Here is a 26,373-nt window from a genome sequence, read left to right on the forward strand (position 1 = left end):
GCCGTATAAAATATAAGTGACTTAATAGACTATATAAAAGTATCTGACTGTATAAAAATGAAAAACAAGGTCAGAGACTCTGTGCCAAAATGAGAATGTTTATGTGGGTTTTTCTAAAGCTTCATCCTTGACCTTGGCGTTGCTCATGCCTCCCTGCATGAGCTGGTCCACTGCCAGGCCGCAGGAGGGGGCTGTGCAGACACCTCCCACATTTGCGCTGGAGGAGGAACATGGCTAAGAGTCTCCTTTCTTATATTTTCAACTGCCTGCTGGAATTTTCCAGCTGCCTGCTAGATGGCTTGTCTTCACAAAAGAGCTCAACATATCTTCAGTTAAATATATTACCTTCAAACCAGCTTCTCCTTGTCATTATTTTTCTTTTCTGGATCCTGGTGGTTATCTTAATCACCATGGCTTAAACGTTGTAGAATTACCTTTTATTTCTCCCTTGCTCCCTCCTCTTGGAGATGACAAATTCTGTATATTCGTGGCTTGCAGTCTCTCTCTCTCTTACACTCCTTTTCTCGTTCCATTGCTACCCGCCTAATGCAGTTCTTTGGTTTTTAAACAAAATTATTTTAATAGATCCGTCACTGGTCATGCAATTTTGAGGTTTTCCTCAATAAGAATAAATTTTAAAACACAATTGTGGCCTTATTTTTTCAATCCCACCTCCATTGCATATATGGGTGTTTCTGAATGTGCCTTCTGAAGTCCAGCTCATAATCTACAGAGGTTGAACAGATAATTTGGTAATTTCAAGGAGAGAGGGATAAAAAAAAAATAACAAACTTTTCACTAATTGAACTGTAAGATAATTTGTGAATTTTCTCCCATTCACTAACAGAGTACAGTTTCTCTTAACTAACCCATTTTTACTTAATTTGTGTGCTATTACTTACACTTATTAGGCTTAGGTCTTTTGCTGTTAGTAGTACATGGCATTAATTCTGTGATCAGTAAAAATACATAGGGGCCGGCCCAGTGGCGCAGCAATTAAGTTCACATGTTCCGCTTCGGCGGCCTGGGCTTTGCCAGTTCGGATCCCGGGTGCGGACGTGGCACCACTTGGCAAGCCATGTTGTGGTAGGTGTCCCACATATAAAGTAGAGGAAGATGGGCATGGACGTTGCTCAGGGCCAGTCTTCCTCAGCAAAAAGAGGAGGATTGGCAGCAGGTGTTAACTCAGGGCTAATCTTCCTCAAAAAAAGAGAACATAAAGATTCTTGCATCATTGATGCATAAAAGCATAAAAGAAATAAATATGTAGGAAATAGAAATTCAGAACAATGTCATAACATAAGGAGCAACCATGATTTTTGTATGAAGAATAAAACATATGAGCCGGGATATATGAATCTTTGAATGTAGTGATTTCATACAAGTATCTAAATAAGAAAAGTGCTGGATACATAAAGGAAAGATATTGGACCTACTAGACAAGGACTTTAAATCAACTCCCTCAAATATGCACAAAGAGCTAAAGGAAGCCAGATGAATGATGTCTCAACAAATAGAGAAATATCAATAGTTGCAAATTATAAAAAGAAGGAACTAAACCAGTGATTTCTAATGTGAATGTTACGATTTTTTTCTGTAACAGAAAAGAATGGAACTACTTTTGCATCGAAGTTGCACTCCTAATGGCAAAACCCCATCTCATCTCATTATTAAGCTGTTTGCAAAATTCCTCTCTCAAAGGACACTGTCAACAACTATATTTTTTTAGTGACTCTGGATGTGGAGGGGTAAATATTATGAGAAAATGCTAGTACACCTGTGTTTTCTTCAGGGAAAGAACTATTTTGGTTTCTGAGTTTTGATCTTGCTCTTGCCTATATAAGAGGAAAGCACTCACCAGCCTTTCAGCCTGTTAGCCTGGTGGGCCATGCTGGAGGAGAAAACATTTTCCTTGTATTCTGAAGCATGTGGTGTGCCATGTCGTAGACTGGAAAATGCCGAGGGTCTGGACTGAGCTACACTGAATAGACGCTGGAAGCTTTATCCACAGAGGACAGTTGGCAGTCAGTCACATGTCTCAATATTACAGCCTTTCTGGACTGAGGTCTCTGGGAAGTGCGAGGTGAGGAGTGCTTTTCACTATGTTCTGCAAGGAAGTGGGCAGTAGATTCTGCTTTTCTGCATTAAAGTGTGCTGATTGATGTTGGGAAGGGGGGCACATTCATTCCTGTAATCGAGATGAAGTAGAGACATTTTTAATGACAATTATAATTCCCTTAGAGGCTGTTTCGATGTGTGGGATGATGTGGGGAGTGGAAATGGATGTGCTCTCCCTGCTTGGCCTTCATCTCCCCACCCAGCTCAGATAGGCACACGTCACCCAATGCTTAGGGGAAAGGGGGTCATGCACAGCTTGGGAATAAAGTTCAGTGGGTGCCTTTTAGGTCCAAAATATAAGGGACTTGAAAGGGGAAATGAACAGGCTGAAGGAATCTGTGTTCCCCATACCCCACTGAGAGGAAGGGAGAAGGAGAGGTTGGAAAGCACGGAAGAGGGTTAGACAGAAGCAAGCAAGTGTGAAGAATCATTTTCCCTGAAGTCCTGTCCTCAAAGTCCATAGCAGGGAGCTTTAGAAAACCCTTCATTGACCCTCAATCTCTGAATGTGAAGGTATGCCTAGAGTGGGTGCTTGGAGAGGAGACCGCCCACCCCAAGAGAAGTCATTGCATCATCCTGTTGCTGCAATGCAGACATGGTGGTGTGGCAAAGACCCCACAGCAGACCCCAATGGCATCTGACGAAAGCCAAGAGCTACCGTGGGCACCAAGAATGAGTGCAGAAGTTAGGGAATGAAGCTGTGGGTGTGGGCAGTGTCACACCTGGATGGGAGGAAGAAGATCAGAATATTGTGGTCAGGACTAGCCTGCAACGCAACACCACAGAGCAGAACAGAAGCTGCTTGACTGTCGGGATCCTTCACTGCCCACGCAGAAGACCAAGAAGTAAGCAGTCCCTGTCTCCACTGTCCCCCGGGTTGGCAGGAAGGGAGACATATCCCTATGAGCATTTTGAAGCTGAAGGTGACAGAAATAAAATCCTGAAGTGACTGAGTAATCCATGAACTGGACTGAGTTCCTCTGGAATGATTAGATTGGTTTTCTACATTAGACAGAATATGAGCTCAAGAGAGAAAATTAGATCGAGTTAGAAAAAAACATGCATTTTTCATACCTGAGGCTGTAACTGAGAAATTCATAACTGCAGTATGATTCCAACTGCTTTGCTCAAGTAGCTTATCTGAGGTTTGGTCAATAACCTGCTGGCTTGTGAGAGCCCGCTGTGAACAGCTCTTCCCAACTCACTGTTATCAAGATGGGAGCTTGAAATCTGCCGTGGACGGAGCGTTTACACCACAGGAATTGACAAATGCTGTAAAGCAGGACTTTTCCCCCCAGAGAACAAGTTATTAAACACTTGCCAGCATACCACTTACCTGGATTTATCTTTCATGAACCAAGATGTAATGTCGGGGGAAAAGATATTAAAATTTCTTTTAAAAGTTGAACTGTGATGTACAAGACGTGAACCAAAAGAGTTTGACATATTCCTAGTGCTTGATTTTCTGTTGCTTAAAAAAATACATCTATCCATATGTTATTTTGTATACTCCCAAAGCACATCTCCTGTTTTTCTCTGTGACATATAAATGTGAGTTAAGATTTTTTATTTAGTAAATATCAACAGTGAGAAGTTAAACCAACTTGCTGTGGGAACTGCCCATACAGATCAAGCTATCCGTCATCAAGCTGGATATGGCTTGGTAAAAGACAGCAAATACTACCTTCTTGTAAAACAATATGGATAATCTTGCATATTATTAGTGGTCTAAAATATTGCTCATTCTGTACATTTAAAATTGTGGACAGTCTCTCTTTTTTTATTAATTTATCTAAAGTTGGGGATCCACGTGTGTACCAAACACAAATCATACACGAAGTGGTTCTCAGATGCTGGAAACTTGACAGTTGTTTTTTTTAGCTTTGAATGAAAGACCTTCTACAGTCTGGCTGCACTCTCCTTTCTTGCCTTAATGACCACAGAGGCCAGTGTCTCTCCACGCCCCCTCGCTCCTTTCAGTCCAATTACTGCCGTCCTGAAAACTGTGCCTTGCATTTGTCTGCCCTCATGTCACTCCTCTGCTTGGAAAGCTCCAACCCTTTGTTTTGACCTTTCAGAGTCCCACCCTAGAACCTAAATGAAATGTTTCTGTTTCCCTAGTCACTTAGCCCGTAGTGCTGTCCATATTCTAAACTTCTTTAGTGTATATTCTGTTTCAGTTCCTCATATAATATGCATCACCTGCTCTTGTGTCATCTTATTTTTTCATAAAAGATAAACTCCCTGGGGCTGGCCCCGTGGCCGAGTGGTTAAGTTCGCGTGCTCTGCTGCAGGCGGCCCAGTGTTTCGTTGGTTCGAATCCTGGGCGCGGACATGGCACTGCTCATCAGACCACGCCGAGGCGGCGTCCCACATGCCACAACTAGAAGGACCCACAACAAAGAATATACAACTATGTACCGGGGGGCTTTGGGGAGAAAAAGGGAAATAATAAAATCTTAAAAAAAAAAAAAAAAAAGATAAACTCCCTGCAGGTGGAAATCACATTCTAACACAGCCTATTTCTATTTATAGCTGGCAGATCCAGAGTCAGTTCTAGATTTCTTTTGATTATGTGTGTACTGATGGTCTGTCAATCACATTTTGGGTCAGGTTTTTAGAATGTAAGTTGTGGGTATTAGTGATGATGATTTAGACGTATATTGATAATTCCTTGTATATAGTGCTTTTCTGTTGGGAAAGTTTGTGTGTGACTTAGTGCTGAAAACCATAACCAGTCTCCGTGATTAGGGAGGTAAATTCTATATTGTTTGTTAGGAGGGATGGCATTTGGTGATTTTAAAGAGGGTGATATTTCATAGCCTTTTAGTTTCTTGCTTCCACAATTTTTATTAAGAATTAGAAATGTCCTAAATTTCACAGCTCCTTGATTCAATCATTCCTGCCTTCTTCCTATTTTGAAAAGGTGTGAGGAAAGTTTCTTAATAATGTTTAGATTGTTCAAAAACAAAATCTAACCACTTTGTAATCTACACACAAAGCACAATAATTTAAATTTTAAGATAGCGAAGTATGTTGAGATACTTCATTAAATCAATATTCAGCAAATATTCATCATTCATTGGAATTCAAGACGTATTTCAGATACTCCAAAAAAATTGATGGAAATTAATCAGAACTATTTCTTTTAAAAGAAATGGCAAAAAGAGAGTTGAAGATCCTTTGAAATGTCGACTGCACTCATTAAAAAAGCCTGTCATTTTACGTTGTTACTAGAAAGCAAACCTGTTACAGCCCTTTGACCTTCTGAAGTCATCTCAGAATCTAATTTATTTCTATTGCTCTGAGTCTGGCCATATTAGAACACTAAACAGTTCGCTAATGGCAAGCCTCACTTTTATGTCTGACCACCTCACAGAAGTTTTTACAAGGTTGGATTCAAATATGACAATGGTATTCTAATATGGAATTTGATTCTTGGTTATTAATTCAGCAAACATAAACTCCATTCTTCCACATTACAAAGTTCTTCTATGTAACAAACTAGGTTATGGGAGAGATGCTATTTGAGCTGCAGCTGAGAGATAGAGGACAGTAGGACCTGGCTAAGTAAGAGGCATAGGAATACATAGAATTCAAATGAAATTGCAGAGAATGAGAATTCCTAGAAAAATGCACTGTTTTTTGAGACTCCTATGCCAGATCGAAGTTGCATTAAATGCCATGCCAAAAAGGATGTCCTTTGTTACAAGGAGAAAAATTATTCAACCTGGTTTTACCAAAACCACTCTGGGAACAATAGCAAAAATAGATTGGTTATTAAGAGGCACCTATTGAAGATTTCTAGGAAGGGTAGGCCGTCAGGCAGGAACACAGTTTCCTGACTTCCTCTCCAAAGCCTGTAAAGGTTGCCAAATCGCACTGGCCTTGCTGCCTTCATTCTCGTCACCCTAGAAGAGCTGCCTCTTTGTTCTCAAGTGAATCACTCCAAGTATTCTCAATCTTTTGTGCTTCCTCAGGATTTCTGTTCCTTTAATTTTACGTATTTTAAATGTCCCTTCCACTAATGACTCTTTGCTCTCAGCACAACCATCCAGGAAGTTTTCTAGGCTATCATTCTTGACTTTCCAAGCTTATCCTTGCCCTCCCAACATCTAATATCTAAGGGGCTATCCACATGTCACCAGGTCCTGCCAATTCTCTGTCACTAAGATCACTTACATGCTTTCATGTCTTTTCATTCTTTCATTTACTCATTTCAAAATTGTATCCCTGGCAACTAAAAATAAACACAGAAAATAAGTTTTTTTAAAAGTTTTTTTTTAACCGAGTGGTGGAAATAATAAAGGTTCAAACTAAGGTAGGGATTCTGAAAAGACAAAAGCTGCAATGAAAATCACTTTGGAGGCAACATTAACTAGATTTGGCAATTTCTCTACATTTGGAAAGTTCTATTTCTATTATTGAAAGACAGTAATTAGAAATGCTTTTAAGATTTTAGTCTGAGTGACTTGAAGATTAGAATGATGTGGCCATCTGGTTTTGACAGGAGGCAAGGCATCCATTTTTGGAAAGTTGTTTGAGATATCTATAGGGCATCCATGAATAGATATATTGGAAGCATTCAGGATTTGGGATACAGATTTCAAAGGAAAGTCAGAGCTAAAAATAAATATTCAGGCTTCATCATCCAAAAACAAAAAATTAGTCATTGCAGCCATACGCATGCGAAACGTAGTCCACTGAGAATATAAAGTCAAAGGAGAGGAGAGTTGTGTTAGCTTTTAAACAAAAGTAGAGAAAGGCCTCTATGAAGGATGCCGAGAAGGGCTGGCCACAGAAGTTGAGGGAAAAAAACAAGAAGTCGCAGTGTCCCTTGGAGCTAAAGAAGTAGGGGCTTGCTCAAAGTGACAGAATTTTGGCCATGGAGCATTTCCTGATGGTTTTATTCTCAGCTCGTTTATTGACCTAGACAGATATTCTAACGATACAGGATGTCAGCACAGAAAGAGCAAAAAACTATTCTTTTTTTGGAAGCATCATCCCTCAAGAATCATGTAACTCATGAATTCGTTATTGAAATTCTACTTGTAGATCATCTGAGACCTCCCTTTAAATGTAATGTCCCTACCATCATATTGTCCCTCTCATTTTTCTATAAAGGAGAATAAAATGTTAGGAAGTTTGTATCCAGGCTTGCATATAATTTTGCAAAAATGATAGACTTTAAAAATTTTTATGAAGGTTGCATAGCACAACACAATATTCTTCTACTCAGTTATACATCTGTTGAAGGAAAAATTGGTGCCTTTAAATAAAAGTGTAAAGTTCTTGACATTTGCATTTGACTGTTAAGCTAGGCTGACTCTGGAAATGCTACATTCATATTTCCTAAAATTATAAATTGCTAATTTCTTGAACCACTTTATTGAGGTATGATGGATATTCAAAAAGCTGCGCAGATATAAGGTTTGCAATTCAATGAGTTTGGAGATAAGTATACATCCACGAAACCATCACCATAATCAAGGCCAAAAACTCATTCATCACCTCCGAAAGTTTCTTTTGGCTCCATTTATTTATTTATATTAAAATTAAAAAAATATATTTTTCTTTTGCGGTTATTTTTAAAACTAAAATGCAAAATTTTGAGCTCTGAAGGGACATTCTAAACAGCAACGACAAATCGACCTTTCTTTTAATTTTCAGAAAAGGAATATAATAAAAGCAATAACAAGTGCGACATAATCATCCACGCTGGTAATTGATTTTCCATTTTGCTTATCAGAAGTATTTGCTTTTTACAATTGTTATAGCTGTCATGAACATGCATTGAGCTGCTTCTGCTAGGATAGTGTTTTTCAGTTGCCACATTCTCCTCGGTGGTAAAAGAGTGTGCGGGAAAATGTAGAGGTGTGGATGAGAGTCACAGTATTGCCAGAAGCAATTTGAAATTGGCTGGGCAGAAGCATGACCTATTTTTTTGTCCGTCTTTTCTGATCCAGAAAATGTTTGCATTAACTCTCACTCCCAGCTGGAAGCACTACTTTATTATGACTCAGTGGATCAATATCCGCTGGGAACCGTGAACGATGATAGGTGGCCTGACAATCCTATGAAAGGCCTCATTGGTTTGAGTGGAAATGAGGTTGCTTTGTGAGACTTTCTTTTTATCAAAAGGACAGTTTAGAACTTTCCACTATGCATTACAAATAAAAATAAGATGGAGATAAACAGAGCGAAATGATGTGTTTTTTTCCTCTTCTGCCCACACTTCCCCACCTTTCACATCCTGACAGACTCAATCGTGCTGCCTCCAAATAAGATGATTTTTATCTTGGTGAAGCCAGGGAAATATTTGCCTGCTCTTTCTAATACAGAATAATTAATGGTGTTTAATTTTAGAAGGCATTTATTTCTCAGTTAAGGAGATACAATAGCAAAATTACAAGTTTATAACCATAGGTTAAAATCAGATTAATAAATAAAAGTTTCTAGATTGGAAAAGTCACCCACCAATGGTTTGTTACATTTGCAACTATTTGTACTCTTTATTATTTTAGCACAATATCATATCCCCAAATCAAATATGTTGAAACTTTGTTTTATATGATGAGATAAAGAAATCACTTAAAACACATGTAATAATTGAGGATAATTTTTAAAAATCTGAATATATGTCAACCTATGGCAACATTAACGGTAATGTATCACAATTTTAACATAAGTCTCTTCAGAGCATGTTCTTTTCTCTATGTTTTCCGTAAAATTATAACCCTTGTGTGCTCCTCTGTTTGTACATAGACCAGGAGCCAGATGGAGCTGGCTGGGGTGCCTGGATGTTAGAGGAAGTAATTCATTTGTGTAGCAGAATGGTCTGCAATCGAAAGCATTTCTAGAATTGAATGTTTGCACAGGAGAATATTGTACCTCCTGCTGGCTTCAGACACTAAATTCTGTTTGTATTCCACTCCACCTGCTATTGTAGAACATTATATCTGTTAAAGCCAGTAGATTATATGTGTGTATATATGTGTGTGTGTGTATATATATATATATACATATATATATACATATATATATATATATATAACCTTTTTGCTTATTTTTGTCTCGTTTGTACCAAAAATCATTGTGATGCCCAAAGAATGTGGAGTGATTCTGCTCTAAAGTGCCAACATGACTGTATCAATGCTACACATATGGCAGAATATTTTTTGAATCAGATAGATGTACTGGTTCTGGTTGACCACTTATATGCATGTGCAGATAGCATCATTTTTGACAAGCCACGTACAGTTTTATAAAATCATAAGTTATATAAAATGCATAATCAGCAGCTTTTGGGACATTAGGCATGCAAACAAAATACTCGTAAAGATACTATGGTACATTAATTTTTCAAATCTGAAATATTGGTTGCTCTGATTTCTCAGGCCACTTTGAAAGCTCTTAAGTCCGCAGATTGTGTTAGTAGTTGAGGAATAACTTGGAAATACCACGTATTTTTCAGTATTGTCAAAACTTTATCAGCTGTGGGTATTGTCTTAAAGTGGGGGAGGTCCTATTTGTCTTCCAGCCCCGAGACTCTTTCCCGTATGTGCCCGCATATCAGATCGCCTCAAGCCCCCTAGCCTCTGCTGGGTAAAGAATCATCCTTTGGTTGTGTCAGTTTCTTCTGGGTAAATGCTCAGATCTTCTGATTTTCCTACTCTTTCCTCTGCTCTTTGCCAAAATGGTGATTGGCGTATGAAGAAGTCAGAGGATGCATGGCACAGTTGGATGGGGGGCTCCCCTGTGTATGATGGTTGTTGTGTTGGTGCCCAGCACAAGATCATTGGTTAGAGCCTTATGTCCCAGGTCAGTGATATCTGCAGAGTGTGGTTGGGTTGGTCCCAACCCTAGATGTTTGTTGGCATGCATTGCCAGTTTTAGTGGCTGATCTCTTCCTTTGACCATTCTCTTGGCAAAGGCCATTACTCTTTATTGGCTGGGCACCATGGTGCTTCTTGTTGCTACTCAGATTCCCTGAAGTTGGCTGTGATCTTCTTTTCATTAATAGACGGAGCAGATGCGTAGTCTAATCTCTGGGTACTGTCACTACCATGAAGAATCCCTCTAAGTTAGCTTCCAGTCAACCTCATTCACTTCAGAGCATTGCTCTTTATCTCCTCCTAGACTCTGATGGTGGAATGGTTTCTGGGGAATATGATTCATTAGGCAGAAAAATGAAAAACACATTGTTCTATTAAAAAAAATCCCACAATTATCTCCTGTAAAAGAAAACTCGCACTGGATTGAGTTAAACAGACCAGAAAGACTATTCAATACCATAGCAATGGGGCTTAAGACTGTTGCAGTAAGGGAGAGAGATCAAACTCAACTCTATTGAAACAAAAGGTGGGAGAGTTTTTAAGCACCAGGCTGAGCTAGTGGAAAAGTACCAGAGAATGTTAAGGGGGGGCGCTTGGTCAATGTGATTAGGCCATTTGCGTTTGCTAATTGATGCTGTGGAAGTTAGACTCCTACCCTCCCACAGAGACTGGGAGATAGGGGCTCTGTCTTCCTTGATGATTACATTTCAAAGGGATGACTCTTAGGTCCTTGAGAAAGGCATTGCTGGGTTGTAAAACTGGAAGCAGGCTTGATGAAGATTTATGTCTCAAGGGGCCGAGAAATAATTTACAACTGCAAGTTTCCTAAATTAAATGCTCTAAGAGAAGGAAAGTCAGGGGCCCATAGTCAGGAGGAAACCTGTCTAAAGTTTAGTCAAGCTCTGGGGAACATTAAGGTCATCTTGGCCAGGAGCCTCACTAATAATTTTTCCCTTTGCCTGCAAAATCAAAATTTCCACAGTGAAATAACAGTTAAAAAGGAATAAATCATGGAATTAAATAAAGTATGTGTGTTCAAGACTGAATTCAACAAATATCTAAGCCTGGAGGTAAACATATCTCATAAATTGGGAACATGATACTATATTAATATGTATTTATGTAATATGTAATTAGCATTAGCAGTTTTACAAATTGGAAAAATATTAAATGATTTAATCAATCAAATGCTTGAGAATGGCTTGGCACCTTTTACCGTTTTGATATACTGTGCTCTAGTAATGCTGCCTTTTGCAATCATTATGTGGAAATAATGTCTGTTGGGTACAAGGGAGTGACTTCAGTTTGTTGACCCAGAAGGAGTGATATGAGGACATTTGGCTCATGACAGCTTATCATCTCCGTCTGGCTGGGAAAGATAAAAAAAAAAAAGAAGGTACAGAAGCAAAAAATGATTTTTAAACCTCTGAGATGTTGTCAGTGTGCTCTTTCTGATGCATGATGTCATTTACTGGAATGACCTGCCTCACCATAATAGATCTAAATTGAAACTTTTAGAAAGTGTTGTCACGGGCTTGGAAAGCAAAACATGGGCAAGTCCTGGTTATCATCTGAATTTCTAGACATCATGTGCTAAAAGTCCTTTTTCCAAAACTACTGATTTGAATGAAATAAAACTTGCTGGCACAGAATTTGGTGTTTTTTAACTTTATTCTAGCTTCCAGAGGAAATTTGGCTGTCATGAAATTTGCAAATCAAATATATAAATCAAGATGCCTGAACAGAGAAAGGGTATAAATATTTACTTTTCAATCCACTGAATTATTAAAGATTTCAGAAGTGTTTGATCCGGCAATGCAAGAAGTAGGACTGAAAGTCCGTCTGCCAATTTGCCGTGAGGGAAAATTGATCCACAGCAAAGAACTGAAACCTAAGAGAACTGAGTGAGGTATTATTAATTTAGAACCTTTCTGGGGAAATGAAGTGAAAAGCATCTCTTTTTTATTGTATCAAAAATCTCAAAACAAAGCAATAAATACATCTAGGAAATGTAGTTTACAAGTGATTAAACTGTGTAACTCTGAGGCAGTTGGTAGTCAAGTGTGTGCGTGTGCATGTGCGCGTGTGCGTCTCAGCCTAGTGCTTGAGCTTTCTCTTTGGGAACCTCATTGAAAAGACCATGCTGTAGAGAAAGGTGTCCTTTTACTTTATTAGTTATTTTTTTCATTAGCTTCTATTTTAGCCTCTGTTTTATTAGCTTTTATTTATTTTGTCTCCAGTTCCAGCTTTGCCGCTAGTTTGGTATATGAATTTACACAGTCTATTATACTCATGTGGCTACAGGTTTATTTCATTCCTTTATGTGGTAAATATTAAGCACCTACTGTGTGTCAAGCAGTGTGCTAGACATTTAGGATCTATCAGTGAACAAAACAAGCAAGGATTCCTGGCCTCACTGAGCTTACCGTCCAATAGAGCAAGATGAAAGATAAACAATACATGTAATAAATGAGAAAATCATATGCTGTGTATAAAGATGTCAATTTCTGTCAAAAAAATGAAAAAGTGGCTTAGGATAAGACAAATGGGAGCAGGATTGCTGGGTGGAAGGAATTTCAATAGGGAAGGTCAGGAGATGCAAGCCTTTATAAGAGGGGTCAGATTTGAGCAAAGACTTGAAGGTGGCGAAGATGTTAGTCCAGTGTATCTCAGAGAAGAACATTCTAGGCAGAAAGGATAACAGAGCTTGGGTGGGGAGATGGGAGAATGACTGGTGTTTGTTCAAATTGCCTCAAAGAGGCCATTGTTGATGGAGAGGAATGGGCTGGGAAGAAGAGGACAGGGGATCAGACATGAGGTGGGAGTGGTATAAGGACGCAGATCATACAAGACTCTGTAGGCCATATAGAAATGACTTTGTCTTTTACTCTGTGTAAAACTGAGAGTTATTGCAGTGTTTTGAGCACACGAGTGATATTTTCAACCTGTCGTGTAGAGAGTAGAGTCTCAGTGAGCAAAGGTAGAAGCGGGGAGACTTGATAGGTAGCTACTGCAAGAATGGAGGCTAGAGTGATGTTGCCTGAACCCACGGAGTACCAGTGAAGATTGAGAAATAGTCTGATTCTGGAAAGGGGAGAGCACCAACAGCATTTTCTGTTGGTTTGGTAGTACAGTGAGGGAGAAAGAGAGGAGTCAAGCATCACTCCATTTTTTTCTTTTTGTCCCAAGAAGCTGGAAGGATGGAATTGTCCTAAACTAGGTTGAGGAAGGGTGTGAGTAGAGCAGGATCTGGGGGAAGAACGGGAGTTTGGTTTGGGACATGTTAAAGCTTTCTAGTAGGGAGCTGAATATACAGGTCTGGAGTTAGGGAAGAGGTGTTGGGCAGAGCTATAAATTAGGGAATTATTGGCACATAGATAATACTGTAATCCATGAGTCCTTCGCCCCGCCTCTTCTCTATCTACATTCACTCCTCGGTGTGACGCAGGGTGAAGGACTGAGCCCTGGAGCATCTCAACCTTCAGAGATGATACAAGATAAAAGGAAGAACCAGCAGTGGAGACTGAGAACGAGCAACCAATAAGCTAGGAAGAAAATTAAGAGCACGAGCTTTTGTGGAAGCTAAGTGGACCAAGTATGTCCAGCCACTGGGAGTCATCAAAGGTGTCAGATGTCACTGATAGGCCAAGTAACTGGAAGACTGTCTGATTTAGTAACATGGAGTTCTTTGGTGATCTTGACAAGAGCGGTTTCCATTGAGTGGTACAGAGTGAAAATCTAATTGGAGTTGGCCCAAGAGAGAATGAGATGAGAAAAATTGGAAAGAGTGAGTCCGGATGTCTTATTTGAAGAATGTTAATATAAAAAGCAGAAAAAAGGGGCCAGCCTGGTGGCACAGCGGTTAAGCTTGCACATTTTGCTTCGGTGGCCCCGGCTTCACCAGTTCATATCCAGGGTGTAGAGCTACGCACCACTTGGCAAGCCATGCTGTGGCAGGTATCCCACATATAAAGTAGAGGAAGATGGGCACGGGAGTTAGCTCAGGGCCAGTCTTCCTCAGCAAAAAGAGGAGGATTGGCAGCAGTTAGCTCAGGGCTAATCTTCCTCAAAAAAAAAAAAAAAAGATAAAAAGCAGAAAAAAAAAATAGAGTGGAGTCAAGAGCAGCGTTTTTTCTTTTAAAATAGGAGAAACAACAGCATGCTTGTACATTGATGGGAACCATCCACTGAAGAGAAAAAATAATGTGGCAGGAGAGAGAGGAGAATTGCTGAAGCAGTGGCTCTGCGTAGGTTCAGCACGAGCAGAAGGGGCTGACTAGTGGCTCCTGTAACGGGAAAGCACAGGGAAGCACTTGAGCACAGCTGGAACCACGGATGCTGACCACACCATCAGAGCTTGGTCTCGTTTCATCTCTCAACTCTGCTTCCCTCTGTGTTGACTTCACTCCGGCAGGCTTTCCACAACAATAGCTCCCACAGCTTGATGCCTGAAACCCCTCTTTTCAGCATCCACAGCAGAAAAGAGTCTTTTCTCCAATAGTCCCAACAAAGTCTTGATATTGCCCCACTAGCTTGGCTCAGGTGACCTGTCCATTCGTGTAACAATCACTGTGACCAGGGGAGGCAAAGCCAAGATTCAAGAGTATACATGAGAAAAAACCAGCAACTCACACTGCGTCAATAGTCATGTTTTCTTCTGGCGAAAAGACCTACACTGGTAAAAATACAAAGCTTTAAAGATTCCAAATCGTGGCCCTGGAACACTGCAGACCATTTAAGGGAGCCAAACAAATATCGGTGCTGTGTTCTTTTCGTTTCCTTACATTGATGTAATTTAATGTCAAGATCAAAATGATCCAGGCAAACTGAGACTCTTGGGGAAATCTAGATGAAATCACATGTGAAAAAAGGTAATTATCTTAGAGAGAAACTTTTCTATGACAATTTTAATTAAGCCAATTATTTTCTAGAAGTGTAGATGCCCTAATGGTGGGTGAGACTGTCGTTCAACTATGCTCACTTGTGTCTTGTGTCCTTGAACATCTGTGTCCTTCTACGCTTTAAATCTTGAGAAAGAAATATGACTCCTCCTTTCTGTGTAGTTCCTATCTTTACAAAGTCGACAAACTCTATAACTCATCACCTTCACTGATGACCACCGGGAATGGCAATCATGCCATTTTTAATATTAGTTGGAGATAGAAGTGATTCTTTTCTATATTTTAAGGCTTCAGTCAAGAGTATTTTTTCTTCAATTTTTCTTTTCACTTCCCTGAAATTTTAAGATGTGCCTCCATGACTAGAACTAAATGTTGGTGATATCTAGCAAGCAGGAGACGTAGCTCTTAAACATAATTCAGCGAGCCAGTTATTTTTATTTAAATAATGCTGAATAAATTATTTGGATATTTTCTTGAGATAAGATATACCACTACAGGGCATTGATAGTTGTAAAATTATTTCGGGGGTAAAGAATTGAAAAGAAGATGATTTTTAAAATGAGATCCTCACACGGATTAAAATTATTTTAAAAGTAAGTAATTTCTCAGCTACATTAAAATAATTTAAATAATCTTAGGAAAATTTAGTTTTTACAATATTGGGAAAATTTGCTTAGCTTCTGTAAATCTTTTTTTAAAAGTTTTATTTGAAAGGAAGAGATGTTAAAGCATATTTCATCTCATTAGATAATTTAAATAATTAAGGTTGATATGGTACAGAAAATTTCTAATAGAGTACTTAGCATACAATAGGCGCTGGATAATTTTTTTTCTTGTTGAGGAAGATTTGTACTGAGCTAACCTCTGTGTCCAATCTTCCTCTTTTTGCTTGAGGAAGATTGGCCCTGAGCTAATATCTGTGCCAGTCTTCCTCTATTTTGTATGTGGGATGCCACCACAGCATGGCTGGATGAGCCATGTGTAGGTCCACACCCGAAATCGGAACCTGTGAACCCGGGGCCACCGAAGTGGAGCATGTGAACTTAACCACTACGCCACCAGGAAGGACCCCCCACTGGATAATTTTTAGTTTGCTTTTCTTTTTTGATGATTCACAGCAATATGTATTATAGAAGTAAGTTTCTCAGGAATCTCATGTTTAAATGTGGTAGGCAACAGATATAAGAGATACTATGTTTTGTGGTCACTCAGTAACTAAACTTTCTCACGGCTCAGCTTTACTGACTGTAACTCCTGGTTTGGAGTCAGTAGCAATAATAGTTGTTTTATAATTTAAACAGTAACAATTACCACATAGTCACATGCTTGCTGTGTGTGAGAGAAATAAGTAGGCAATCAATATGCTTTTTAAATTTAATGCTTATAGCAGTATGACAACATTTAACTTAAAAGTCTCATCAATGGGGAGGAGTTTTGCTTTTAAATGTGAGTTTTCAGATGATGATATGAAGATTCAAGAAACATTTCTGTTTAAAAAGATTTATGACACATTATTATGTCAAGTCTCAGTAACGAGGCCAAGGTAGGAGAAAAAGGAAGGTCGACTGGGAAAGGAAGTCTGGGTATGGGGAAGAAAGTGAATGGGGGGACACGGTTTTTGTCTCGTGGGGTAAGTGTCTATAACCATGGAAGAGATGGGGTTATAAAAAGATGGTCTTTGGTCTGTAGGTATTGGTCTACTGTGATGCTGAATAGAGCAGCATATTAAAAGCATCATTTTGGATGAATAATACTTGATCAGCAGCTGAAAGTTCTAGTTAATAAGTAAAATAAAAAATTCATTATATTTTATTTCATAGTGGTTCAGAGTTTACAATTTGCTGGAGTTAGCCATCATTTTCTCCATTAAAAAAAGTAAATATGACAATAGTATGTCTCCAGAAGGCTAGGTGGTTTGGTGGTGGCCATAGGGTTGGTGTGGTCTAACCTCAGCCTCAGTTGCATTTTCATTTCATGTCACTATTGTCCCTACCTGTCATCATACGCCGGCACTCCCTAAGTGTGTTAATTCTGTATACCTCTCTGTGTCTATATCTATATATTTGCGTTTTCTGCATCACTATTCAACATTCCTTTTAAAATTAGAGCAAGCGTAATGCTCCATCACACACTTAGACCACGTGCGTATGCAGAGCTGCACAGCTTAAAACCCTGTAGGCATCTCTGGATTCCCTGTGGCCGACTTATCCTGCTGAATTTACTTGGTAAAGGCTAGGAGCATCTGAATTTCCATTACTTTATTGGTGTACCCGTTAATGATATAGCTTAATTTGCATATCAGTAGTACCTTTTCACCACAGGTGAGAAATTGAAACGTTCAAGGTCAATTAACTGCGAATGTTTCAAGTTGGTTAGTGCAGCTGTAACGGTGAGTGATGCTGGCTAGGGGGAGCGGTCAGGAAGAGGTTCCTCTTTCTCCTGATGAGAATTGATGATCCAATTTTAACTCACTAGAATCACGCTGATTCTTTTTTCCTCACTGGGCTTCTCTCATGTGTTCACTTCTTAAATACCGGTCTATGAAGGAGTGTCAAAATGCCAGAGAAATATTATGAAATTCCATATTAAATATATCCTCATTACCGACTTTTGACCGTTAAAATTAACTAGAAAGAGCAAGAAGCAAAATAACCAGCATTTTCTCGGAGGTATAAGCTGATATAGATAAAATTTCAAAAGTGGAAATGTCAGGTCAAGGTGATGGCCGGCGGGGGCACTTCATTCACTCTTTTCCAACTTTTCTATGTAAAAAGAGTTATAAAAATACAGAGAGATAAGCAGTTGCAGCTCTAAGAGGATCAAGGGTGCTTGGTTAGGATCAGTCCCCAGAAGTCTCTCAACTTCCAAACTTTTGATAGACCCTGAGGCAGAATAGTAAGATTAGATAGGACAGTGGAAGGAAATATACCCACTCACCACTCCTATCATGCACCCATCAACCCTAAACTGCCTGGAGTCAGGTACCAGACAACTAGGGACAGCCCCTATGCCCTGGAGGCCCTTCAAACTAGCCAATCCACCCGGAGCCCACAAAACCTCGCTAACCCCGCCCCACTTACAGTACATAAGCTGCCCCTATAACTTCACCTTGTCACCTTTCCCACGGGTGCATCTCCCTGGATGGCTCTACCTGGCAGCCTTCTCTTTTTTGGAACTGTAAGTAACAAAAGGCTCTGCCTTTCATCTATCAGAGTGTCATTGTGTTGTGTCTGCTGTCAAAAAGAATTTTTAAATCTTGTAAAACAGTTGTTAACACAGATGTGTCCTTGTAGGTTTCACAGTGGCATGTGCCTCACCATATTAGCAAACATTTATTGAGCATCTCTTTGCACTAGAGCCTGTACTCGGGGTTTTATGAAACAGGGCACAGATGTTAAGAATAATGCTTGAAGAAAAATGGTGTGTAAATGAATGGTAATTTCTATCTAAAATGTCAGACCTTATCAGGGCCTCAAGGCAGATGGCAAAAGAATAGGAGAAAGAAAACATGTATGAATATTCTTATTTGGGGTGTTATGTAATAGATGTTGCATTTTAATAGTATTGAATATTAGATGATTATGGCTTCAAGAATGTGTCAAACCCTATTTCATGATGTTTACAGTGGTTGTATTTTACTTACACAGTCAGCAATGTCAGCATTACTTAAAGTAAATAAATTCCCCAAATAAAGTAGTATTATATTAAACTGGAAGAATGAAACATCTTAACAAGACATACAGTAGTCACATTTATAATTTTCTGGTGTGTGTTAAACAAGACAAACAGGATAAATTCTGCGCTACCCATACTTCCTTGAATATAGAACAAGCTTCTGTTTGTCACTTCTGAGTGCTCAAGCATGACTTACTCTCTGATCTTCTGTGTGATTTTCCCCTCCCCCATCCCCTCACCCACCACCATCCTTTCCCTCCCCAGATAGGATAGCACCGGTGGTGTGTTGGTAAACTGGCTGGGGTGGGGGCGGGTGTTGACTTGTAGAGATTGCCAATCTCTGTGGTTTAAATACTCCCACGATGGCCACTTGCAAAGATGGCTATGTTTAACAATCAGCTTGCAAAATTCCTGAAAATTTAAGCTGTCTCACACATTGTTGCAAGTGAGCTCCAAGCTCCCTCTGGATAGAACTCTCCATCATTTATTGTGTTATTGTTCCCTGCATGTGCCTCACCGTTGAAGTTTTTCATGTTGTGTTTCAAACATGCTTTTCCATGTCTGTTCCTCCTACAAGGCTGTAATAACAGAGAGGGTAGGGACTATTCCTTGACTGTTTTTGTCTTCTCAGGCTCGAGGCTGTTCTTCTTTCTCTGGGGAGTCTACATGATCAGGCATCAGAGGGAGTTTTCTAGTTCCAGCGTAGTGTGAACAATGATTGAAGGCTGATCATTACCCAGTCATGCATGGGGGCAGGAAACATGCTATTTCCAAGTGTTGACATGAGTGTCCCCCTGTCGAATTGAGCTCTTTCAACATTCAACGAGACCCTAGCTCTCCTCAGTGTCACAGGTTATAACACCTAGAAATGAACGTAATTAACATAGGCTCAATCCATTTACACGAAATTCTTGATTTTTCTACAAGGTGATAGTTTCATATTCTGGAAATTTGACTTTCTAAAGTTCCATAGAGGAATACAATCTTACTGGCGTTTGTAATCCATTAACAGATTTTTAACTAATTCTTTGCCAATTTTCTCCTTTTCTGTTTTCACGAAAGGAGCTGGTGGCTGGTCTCCGCTTGTCTCAAACAAATACCAGTGGTTGCAGATTGACCTTGGAGAGAGAATGGAGATCACCGCGGTGGCCACCCAAGGGGGATATGGGAGCTCCAACTGGGTGACCAGCTACCTGCTGATGTTCAGTGACAGTGGCAGGAACTGGAAACAATATCGACAGGAGGACAGCATCTGGGTATGTTTCTTTAACAGAATACGTAGTCTCTCTGGGAAAGAAATATAATCATGTCTGCGTGTTGTTAATGACTGTCTTAAACTCAGTTGAGAAATAGAATCTTCAGAATTTTCAAGAGAAGATACATTAATATGCAGTTTTGAATACATTTCATGGTACACATGAAAATCCTAAAGGTAAATTTATTTCACGGAGTCCTCAGAAACTGAAAAAAAAAAATCTTATTCATTCACTAAGTAGTGTGGGAGTCTAAGAAATAAACAAAACCTGTATAAAAAGTTTTGTTTTGTTCAATAACATAGTAATTTTGCATGGTCTTTATTTAAGATCAGTCAAAAGAATTTATTTCTCGTATTTCCTCTGATGAGACTGAGATTTCTGAAGATCTCCCTCCTTCTCTAGTGTATGGAGGTTTTTGTGTATAATATTTGGAGTATTTATGTATATGATGTATGTACACACATACATACATGTATATGATTTGTATATGAACTACTCTCTAGTCTTTTAAAAACCTGTAATTGCGTACAATGCTGTGTGTTGTGCACAGGGGTACAGCCCCTAAAGAGAGAGACTGACAAGGAGGCAGGCTGTGTAAAGTGGCTGGTGTTTGTAGTTAACTGACTGTGTATAAACGCCTGATGGGAGAAGGAAGCTGAAGGAAGCTAAAGGAAGTTTGCTTGGTGGTGAAAAAAATCACTTCTTTGTTAATGTAAGGAAGTATTTGTTAGGATCTTATGTGGGCCAGGGACAAGATGCTGCAATCAAAGAACTTTTTTTTTTTTTTTTTAAATTTTCCTTTGGCTGAGCTGCTGGAACCGGCGAAAATGAGTAACTCAATGAAGCATCATTCTTAGCACGTAAATCATTTGGAAGCCTCTTTGGGCACATAATGATAATTTTCTTTGATCGGTCAATTGTCTGTCTTCTGAAACTTCCTGAAACCCTGTTGTACATGATAGACTCATTGAAGAAATGGGCTGTGATGGCCTCACCTTTGTATCTCTAAAGCACTTCGGGGCCGTTCGGTGCGTGTTTATGGAGGTAAATTGAATTGAGAAGAAGTGGCCCTGCTTTTTCCTCTAGTGAGAATGACATTTGGGCTGGAAGAAGTTGCCTATAAGCATTTTCTAAGAAAAGTTGCCTTAAAATCCAAAGCAAGTTGAAGCTGTGTCTAAGAGCAAGAAAAACTGGATATTACGGTTGAATTAACTCCATGAAAACCATTCAAACTGGATATAAAATAAGCAGTAATTATGAACCAATAACAATGAAAGCTTAACGAGGTGTTTATTTTAACCGAGTGTTTGGATTTTCCTTTATTCTTTTTCTAAATAAGCATTGGATTTTAAACTGGATAAGTAGGGGCTAATTCATGCTAATATTTAGCAGTGTTAAGTAAAATGTATGCTTTTGACATTTTTTAAAACGATAGATCAACCACGAAAATTAGTTGTTTTTCCATTAATCAAGCTTGGGGAAAGCCAAATCCGGACAGTGCCATTTGGCTTTTTTGCTTACTCCTGTTAAAGGTGAAGTGCTCAGGGGTGAAACAGTAGCGTGGATGACACCTTTAAGCCAAGCCAATTGATGTAAAGGCAAATGGCACCTAGCACAATTATTTGTCAAGGTAATATTATTTTTTAGGCTATGCTATAATTTGTTGGTTTACTCACTGTCTTCCCCTCTTGAGTGTGAGCACCCTGAAGACAGAGACTGTATCTTCCAACCTTTTGTCTTAGCATTCCAAAATCGTAACAGTACTTGGCATGCTGTGGGAAATACCAAACGTTTGTTGAGTGAATGAATGAGAGAATGAATGAATGAATAAAAGAAATGCACTTTCTTGTAGGATAATTTTATGACCACAATAACTAAAAGTGACTCCCTGCTCCTCCACGAGTTTTTCCTTTTAACGTATTTATTTTGTACCAGTTTAATATAGAGTTAGGATGGTGCATTTCTCTCTCCCTTATAAATTTTGAACTTTTTTATGGAAGAGGGTTTCTCTTTCTCATCTTTGCATTTCTGGCATTCAGCATCAAGTGTGGCACCTGACATTTGTTGAGTGAATTAGTGAAAAAAATCAATCTGTGAATGAATAGATCTGAATATATTGATCTCCTAATCTGTGCCTAACTTCCTACAAAATCCTGGGAGGCGTTAAAAGAGCTCATATTAATGCCATTGAAATATCAAGCTCATCAGAACAAACCGAAGAATGATTCAGAGGAGCACACAGATGTTAGATACAGACTCCTAAAGTTTGGGAATTGTTGGAAAAGGGAGATCACTGTAGACTAAATTTGTCGAAAAGCGGGGCTTACATGGCTCTTGAAAAAAGTGTTATAACTTAGACTATGGAATGACTAAGGAAGTGACTCTATGAAGCTGGAGAAATGTGAAGCTTGGGCCCTGGAGCTATCCTGAGATATGGTTTCCCATGTGATAACCAGTGAGATTACTGGTCAGAATGGACTATCAAGTTTGGAAAGGACTGGATAATAATTTTGGATATGGTAAAGAAAGTTGGTAGATAACTTTGCATGTCAAGATGAAGATTAAGACTGGGTGCAACAGGTACCTTGACCACACATGAAATAGGTAAGGCGAGGCTGTGGGTAAAACACCCCAAATCCTCAAACCTCGGTGATTGATGTATACACACACATATACTCAGGCTACCTGTTCATCCCAGGCAGGCTGCAAGGTTCTCTTCTATCCCACAGCTCCTCAGCTCCCACTCTGAGGGAGGCTCCCTCTCTGTGAATCTGCAATTGCCAGTGCGGGCAGAATGAAACATGGTGACTTGTGCCCTGAATCTTGACATTTTCACCTGGAATAACACGGATCACTTCAATTTGGATTTTTTTAGCCAAAGAACAATTTTTAACTGATGTTCATAGTAAGGAATCTAACTCTTTGCTGCATTTTACAAATATGTATTTCTTAACTTCTTTTTCTTTTTTAGGTAATTTTTGCCCAGTTCTTCTAGATATTATGGGACATATACAAATTATACAAAACATGCCAATTTTCTTTAAGAGCTTCACAGTCTGCTGCAGGTGATACAAATAAATCTATGAAAGAGAGTTAGGAAATGCTTAAGGCATTGTGTAAGTCTGTGACGGAAAGAGGAAGAAAAGACAATTGTTACAAGTTTAGAAACAAAACCCATCAACATGAATTGAAATGCTGCAGGAAAATTCCTCATACTTCCCTCATTTGATCCCACTTTAAGTGCTAGAGAGAACAAGGACTTCTGTATACCTGAAAAAATTAATAAAATGCCCCCCTCCTTTTTACAAATAATCTTTAAAAAAGAAAGGCAAAATGTTTTATTATGATCTCTACAGGTCATGTACATATTTAATAGAATGGTAAACTTAACAGGTATATGAGATTAAAAAAATTACACATTAAAACATTTTTTTAGAGTCAAATTTTTAGTCCAGTGCTCATAAATGTAATTTATACAAAGTACTCTACTAGATGGCCTATAAATGTTTTACAAAAAACTAGAAAATGCAAGCTACTAAAATTTTCCCTTCAAATCGAAGACAAAATAAAATCCCTTAACATCTGTGATTAAAAGACTTTTCAGCCAGTTTATTGTAAGTGATTGAAAAAGTAAATGTAAGGTATAATTTTCACTCATTTGAGAACAATTGCTGAAACTTCATGAAACTAACATCTTAGAAATTATTTTAAGTAGTTCAACATGTGCGGGAACTTTACAGTCAAATTATCCAAATTCTCTCTGATACATGCCCAAGGTTCTTTTATAATGCAGACTACAAGGGCAGGGATTGAGATGGCGCCAATTTTACAAATTATTTAAGTAAATGTGATTGTTATGCACAGGAATTGTTGACATTTTATGGATTTCAATTGCACTTGATTTTTCAAACAAAAAATACCTGTAGCATATTTCTAAAGTTAGTATAACTTTGTTTTTGTTTTTTAATTAGAAGTGTCTAATGTTGTGGTTGGGTTTGGCTGATGAAGGTCACAGAGCCCCTGTGACATAGTATAGTCAATTAGATAGAAGTATCACCTGTCACAAAATATTCATGCCATTATTATCACTGTGACTGATTGAGTTGTCAGCTCTATAAGCCATACAGGGCAGAAACACTACCTGCAAAGATTTTAGCATGTATTTTCCTTTAGTCAAATAAATAAGTGACTGGGGGAGTTGAGTTGAAACCCCAGGAGGCAGAAATACAAGTGGGAGGTGTGCTGTGACCCTGGTGGACTGCCCGCCTTGTGAGGCGCATCTCTCCCAGCCCTATGTTGAGCCCTATTCTAGTGACCTAAGTCTACAAAAATCATTTGTGGTGATATAAAGTACAACAGCACTAATGCCGTGTATGTCAACATGTCAACTCAAAAAGCTTAATACATTGCAATACTTGCCTCAGTGCTTGGGCAAATGCCTAGAGAAAGCCTTAAGCTGCTTCTGCCCTTCAACACTGACTCTACTCGAATGCCAAAAAAGACATTTTTATTGGAAGTCTACATTAGCAGTCTGTATCCTCAGGGAATCTCTTGTTTATATTTCTATTTAACTGTGAGTTCTCCACCCTTTTGAAAGTGAGTAGCCTATAGCGCATGGGTAAAGGTGTCTGCATTTGGGTTTTTAATGTGGCGTCAATCATGAATCAGAACGTGAGTTTGCTAGGCGCCTTCTCTATCAAGTCGTTTGGTTTATTGTACCTTGTTGCATCTGTGCCCATTCTATAGCATGTTATGTCAGTCCTTCCTCATAGCCTTCTTTGGACACACATATTGAAACTTTATAACAATATGTAATGTGCAAAAAATATATGAACTCCCGTGAACTGTAGGTACACATATACAGTGATATAAGATAAATGACGATAAATGGTAATGTTGCTTCATGTTCTTCAAATTCATCTGTCTCTAAGTGAGCAAAAGAAAAATCATTTGAAGAGAGTGATTAGAGTTAGCAGGAGATTTGATTTGGTGCCCTCTTCAGAGTGCTCCCTCACATTCAAGATCATTCTCAAATCATCAACCAGAGAATAACGTGTTTTAAAAACACTTTACAACTTGTATCTCACATTATACCCAGTGACAGTTCAGTGACAACAACATCACCCCCTTTTCTCCATTCCCTCTTGTCATTGCTGTGACATGATGTCGGAGATGGCTACTTCTGGCTTTTCTTACTCCTCAGTCCCAGGAGGTCACATATGAAGTTCTTCTCTCTTGGAAGAAATTCTGTCATTTTGAAATGTTTCTCTATTGTCCTTTAAGACCTGGGCAACTGGTCTTCTAGAAAACGAATGCACTAAGCTCTCTGCCCTAATTTTACATTTTTAATTTCCAGACTTCTGAAGCGTATTTTAATCAGAGAAGAAGATAGAAAAATACATAAAGCTAGAAAGGAGGAGATAAGATTTGGTATTGATACAATATATCCCTTAAAAATCTAAGAGAATTATCTTACTGTTTTTTAAAAAGATAATTCAGTAAGGTGCCTAACAGTAAAATTAATTTTAAAATCAGTAATTTATCTTCCTATGTATAAATAACTAGGTATACAATATAAAAGGAATACATACGCTAGTTAAAATAGAACCAAAAATCAATAAATCTCAAGGAAAAAGCTTAAAAGAAAATGTACACAATATATGAAAATAATGTTTAAAATGTTACTAAAGGACATAAAAGAAGACTAGATTAAATGCATTGATATATATATTTTGAAACAGAAAACAAGATTATAAAGCTGCTTATTCTACCTAAAATAACCCATACAAATGAAATCATTCTGAATTTCGTACATAAAAAGTATGTATGAAGAAATAGATGTTAGTTAGCAAAAATAATGGTAGTAAGGAGAATCTGCATTAGAAATATTTTATAAATCTGTATTAATTAAAACACATTGATAGTGGCATGTTAAAACATAGTGGAAGAACACAATAGAACATCCGTTACTAAGTCCAAATACATTTAGAGATTTGCCTAAGGTAGTTGTAGCATTGAAAATATGTGAGGAAGTGTAAATTAGTCAATATGGAACTTAGTAAGCTATACCTTCTAGAAAAATAAATAGTAGTTTTCTATCAAAATAGATTCCAGATGAACTGAATATTTAAAAACAGTACAGACACAGAAAGAAAGTATTGAAAGAAAACGTAGGACAATGTATAGATACACATATAATATTGGAAGGGGCGTATCTTTTAAGCAAGAGAACCAAACCCAGATGCCATAGGGGAAAAGATGAAAAATTAGGTAATATTCGGAAGCTACATGAAAAATGGCATAAACAATATTAAAAGAAACGGTCTAAATTAGAAAATGCTCTTAGCCTATGTGATGGCGATGAGATGTACCTGCATCTCATCAGTCCCAGGTTAGCCACTGATCACTGGTTATGTTTGTGGTTCCCTAATTTTACTGCACATTTGAATTCTGATGCCCAGACAGCATCCATGCCAATTAAATAATATTTGGGGATGGGAACCTGGGTATTGTGATTTTGAAAAATACTACCAATTTGCTGCAAAGTGTGGGCACCGTTGGATGACTCAATAAACAAACTTGACAACC

General features: G+C 38.6%; 1 protein-coding gene across 2 annotated transcripts in view; it reads left to right on the forward strand.

Annotated features, from left to right (window-relative positions):
• CNTNAP4 (contactin associated protein family member 4) overlaps positions 1 to 26,373 on the forward strand; it is a 263,864-nt gene that overhangs the window by 56,880 nt on the left and 180,611 nt on the right. For both annotated transcript variants that reach the window (XM_001501663.5, XM_023637349.2), the window contains exon 3: positions 19,592 to 19,785. In XM_001501663.5, the coding sequence (XP_001501713.2) occupies positions 19,592 to 19,785 (194 nt within the window). The remainder of the gene's footprint in view (positions 1 to 19,591; positions 19,786 to 26,373) is intronic.

This window comes from Equus caballus, chromosome 3, assembly GCF_041296265.1.
Source record: "Equus caballus isolate H_3958 breed thoroughbred chromosome 3, TB-T2T, whole genome shotgun sequence".
NCBI lineage: Eukaryota > Metazoa > Chordata > Mammalia > Perissodactyla > Equidae > Equus > Equus caballus.